At 56.3% G+C, this 4,502-nt stretch overlaps 1 protein-coding gene across 1 annotated transcript; it reads left to right on the forward strand.

The window, feature by feature from the left end:
* Positions 1 to 1,578: 1,578 nt before the first annotated feature.
* Positions 1,579 to 4,020, forward strand: LOC109514389 (uncharacterized). Its single transcript, XM_019867460.1, has 6 exons — positions 1,579 to 1,674; positions 2,348 to 2,564; positions 2,984 to 3,078; positions 3,341 to 3,503; positions 3,649 to 3,822; positions 3,900 to 4,020. Exons 1-6 carry the CDS (start codon positions 1,594 to 1,596, stop codon positions 3,971 to 3,973), a joined length of 804 nt encoding a protein of 267 aa, XP_019723019.1. The 5' UTR covers positions 1,579 to 1,593; the 3' UTR covers positions 3,974 to 4,020.
* The last annotated feature ends 482 nt before the right edge of the window (positions 4,021 to 4,502 follow it).

The following is a 4,502-nucleotide window of genomic DNA, read 5'->3' on the forward strand; positions in this document are numbered from 1 at the left end:
TTTCAACGGTGGAGCCGGGAGGTCGTTGGCGGCCCCGCCCCCGTTCTTGCGCAGCCCGCGGCGTCGGCGCTTTTCAGAAGGCTCGACGCCAAGACTCTGACGGCGGGCGCATCCACGACTGTCCTTCGTTCTGCTGACACAAGAGTTTCAAATGAAACGCACGTTGACCAACGTGCGCGGTCACGAGATGGCTGCACTCGGCTTCCAAACCGGCAAAGCACCTTCGCCGGAAGACGATCGTGGAGAGAAACCGAGACGAGTTTGCTGAGCATCGCTATGCTGAGCATCGCTAACGGCAAAGCGTTTGCTAGCGCAGGCGAACCCACGCGCCGCTGCAACCGGCCGCGTTCTCAGACCGAAATTCAGCCTGGGAATTTTGTTCGACGGTCACCCCGCCGCCCGACACGGGCCCGATGGTCGTCGCCGAATGGTGGGGGTCGTACGGCGGGCTCCAAAAGTGAATTCGGACGACAAACCATCGCTCCAACGCACAAGATGTTCTTTCATTTGGACCACTTACTGTTCATGAGGAATAAAGTATTGGGCCGATGACTGCGTGGTTGCTTTGCGTGTGTTTGAACTTGCGTGATTGTGTCAGCGGAAGGTGTGTGTCGGGAGAAAACGATGAAACAAGGGGGGGGGGCGGGCAAATATTAAGCTCGCATTTGGTGATGGCGATCACATTCAGGTCGATCACGGTGACAAATCGGGAGTTCACCGACTCGATCGCACACATCACGTGTGTGACGGCAAGCAATCGCGAGCGAATATTTCCTTCTGGGCTGCCGGAAGGATGTGTCGCCGATTTCCTTTCCCGAGTAGAACGCGAGAGACGTCCGGCATTTGCTGCTTCTCGGCTTTCGGAACCCGCGCTTCTCCTTCGGAGCTTCTCGCGAGGCAGCCAAGGCTGCCCTCTGCTGGGTGGAATGCCACCTTGCACCCGGTGACGTCGGCTCACGTTTGGCCAGCCTCCGCTCCCTTTGCGACGTTCGTCAGAAAGTGTTCAGATTGATCCAAATACATTTTTTTTTCCTTTTGTGTATTTCCTATCTTCGAAAATGCTGAGGTACGCACTAGTTTCGTCAGTTTTCGGTGCAGATGATTTGAAATTGGCGGACGCGATGAAAAAAAAAAAAAAAACACTTGCGATTTTTTTTCCGATCTTCTCACAGTCAGCCTGCCCGAATTTGTGAGTGTTTCGAGTGACAAGTGTGGTCCCCAAACAAAATCGAACTTTCATGTCAAGGCGCCATTGTGTATTAAACGGTTCAAACTTCAAATATTATTTACAATAAATCGATCTAGAAATGATTGAGCAGGACATGTCAAGACCAATACAACTCTAAAACGGAATATATACCTGAAGCAATTTGAGAGTAATTTGAATGAACGAACTCACTGGACCTTTGGAAGTGGTGACAGTGAAAATGCTGGCCGGGCCGGATGCGATGCGGACCGCGGACCAGACTTTGCGCCTTGAAATGTTGAAGGTCCGAAGTGCGCGTTGGGGTCGCGGCCGCTCGCCGTCGCGGTTGAGTTTGCGCACGCTGCGCGCGCATCGACGACGACGCGTTCCGGCGCTCGCTGCTGCGCATGCGCCGTGGCCACCTTCTTCTCCCCCCCTCCCCATTCGGCGAAATTTCGAGCAGGGCCGCGGACGTCGCCATTTTGTCGGTAAACATGACGTTTTCATTCATCCTCTTGTTCATTTTCTTCGGAGTACGAACACTTACTACACGCGGACACTCGCGGGCAAGCGCGCGCGCACAAACGCCCGCTCACAAAACACCCGTCCGGTCGGCGGCTAGCGCGTTAGCCCGCAGCTCGCTAGCACGACGGGCGTCTTCGGGCTTACCCGCGACGCGACGCGGGCGAACTCGCCGTTTCCATGGTGACCCATCGAACGTTCGTTCCGTCTGCCCGCCGCCGATGAAATGTTGGCGTCTCCAAGGCAACGTGGGCGCCCCCCAAAACTTGATGTTTGAGTTCAGGCAGGCTGCTAGGCTACAAAAGCTCGGCAAGGACGCCGATGATTGGCCGAGACGGAGCACGTGACCGGACATCGCTTTGGTGTGTGTGTGTGTTTGTGGGGGGGGGTCATTTACCTAAAATGAATTAGTTTGAAATTGATTTGCTGGAATGGGCTTGGTTCTTATGGCCTTTCTATTTTTCTGGACGCCTTTTTTGGAAATCAATTCAAATAAACTCCATGACTGGATGCACTTGTGGGGATTTTGGGCCTCAACAGGCCCCACGAAAATCTTATGATCAAAAAGTTTGGTTGGTTTGTGTACTTTGTATGACTTTGTATGCGGCCGGCCTCGCTCTTGTCCCGCCGTCGCCTCAGGACCACCGACCCGACAGGACGCCGGCGTGCTCGCGAGGAGGAGCGGCGACGGCAACGGAGACGAGCGGGGCCCCGGCCATGGCGACCTCCTGGCAGGACGAGGACGAGGAGTTGAAGGCGGGCGGGGCCAAGGGCCTCGGCAACCGGCCCAGGTTCTCCTTCTCCGAGATCAAGATGCTGCTGCAGCAAGTCCGCAGGAACAGATACATCCTCCTCAGTGAGTCCGGGGCGCGGGGGTTCCAATTCATGCCGCCCTTTTGTGTCGTTGGGCCGAGAAGTGGCCGACGGAGCCTTCAAAGATATTTCAAGCAGATTCGCAATCACCAAATGCAAACGCGCAACGGTAATACAACGCTAATTTATTTGTGGGCTGAGCCGGTCCCGGACAGCCAAAGGTAAAAACCTGCAAAAAATCCCCAAACAGGCGAAAGTGCAGGTTTTCCGGGTTGGGGGGGCAGCAACAAGCTTGTGCTCTTGCCAGCTAGTGGACACGAATGACATTGTTGAGCTCGGACGTGCAAAACGTGTCACAAAGGTGGGAAAAGGCCAATTGAATAACAACCGCAAGTATGAAGCATATTTACCCCCCCTCAAGTCCTCAACAACCTAACGAGCGAGCCTGGTGTCGTCCTTCAGGGAAGTTTAATCACGGCGTGTCGGCAGAGGCCAAGAAACAAAAGTGGGCCGAGATCACCGATCAGATCAACGGTCTGGGACAGAACCACAGAGAGGTGAGCCACGTCATTTTCGGGGCTTTGGGGGGCCTTCGCCTTGGGCAAACTTGGACCAAAGGCTTCATCTTAGAAATGGCAAATGGGAGCCCGCCGCCCATTTTTGCAAATTTTCGCTGACTTTTAGCGACGGAAGAGCAGCAGACTCCATGGGGCTTTTTTTCTGTTTCCTCGGTCATCGGCTGTGAAACGCGGGCTTGTTTTGTTGTTCGCATTTGTTGACCTCCAGAATCGCGCCGCCCACGCGCGCTTTGTGTCTCAGGTGCGGCAAATCATGAAGAAATGGGCGGACCTGAAATGCGACGGCAAGCGTCGGCTGGCCCTCCTGCGCGCTCCCAACGGCTCGGCGGGGAGGAGGAAGAGGAAGTCCCTGGACTCGGTGGAGAAGATGGTCCACGGCATCCTGCTGATGAGTCCCACGGGAGGTCAGGCGCCCGCCGCTCACTGGCAGAAAAAAAAGAAAAAGGCGGGCTCTTTGCCGCGCAAGTACTCGTGCCCCTCAAACGAGACCGAACGGCGCCCGTCCGCTTTTGCTCGCCGCCCTGACGCGGCCGCGCGCTGTCCTCGCAGACGTTCTCAGCGACGCGGACGACCAAGACGAAGGCTCCGAGTCCACCGCGGCGGGCGGCAAGAAGGCCGACGGCTGCTACTCGTCCCTGGACACCGCCAACAGCTCGCTCTCGCTTCCCGGGGGGCTTTGCCTGGACTTCTCGCCCCTCTCGTCGCCCGACAAGGAGCTGAGCGGTAAGGCCGGCCGCCGCCGCCCGCACTGGAGGCCGCCAACGCCGCCCTCCCACACTTGTGTTTTTGTGCGTTTGCAGGAGACCCCTTCCACTCGTCAGACGACGACGCGGGTGAGAGCCTTTCGCCGGGAAACCTTTGGCTCGCGGGCTAACGTCTTCCCCGCTTTTCCGGGCACGAGAATCGCTCGCTCGCGGGCCTGCAAAAAGCCACCATTTTGACACCTGATTGATTGAATGTCGAACGCGGTGGGTGTCGCTGCTTTACGGCGTCGCGCCTCACAACATGCTCAGCATCGCTTGCTGCGATCACAGCGCCTATTTGCGTCGGGACGACGGAAATGGGCCAACGTTGACCGCCGGAGGCCCGCGCTCTGGCCACGCGGACCATTTCCGATCCCACGAGAAGGATGAATTGATCATCCCCCAAACGATCCATTCATTTGAGCATTGATTTGTTGTGTTTGAACGTTAACGAAGGACGCGCGTACACGCTTTGGCAGGAGCGACTTCTTTCTTTTGCCCCTCAAGGTTCTGAAGCTTGTTTACGCAAGACTTCCTCAAAGAATCCAAGTGCAGAACTATGATGCAATCACCGCCACCCCCTCTTTTTTTTTAAAAAAAAAGAGAATTTCTCGTTTTGGGCCCTGAACGTCGGCCGCGGCAGTCACCCCCCCCCCCCTT

This window comes from Hippocampus comes, unplaced genomic scaffold (genome assembly GCF_001891065.2).
Source record: "Hippocampus comes isolate QL1 unplaced genomic scaffold, H_comes_QL1_v1.1 scaffold49, whole genome shotgun sequence".
Lineage (NCBI taxonomy): Eukaryota > Metazoa > Chordata > Actinopteri > Syngnathiformes > Syngnathidae > Hippocampus > Hippocampus comes.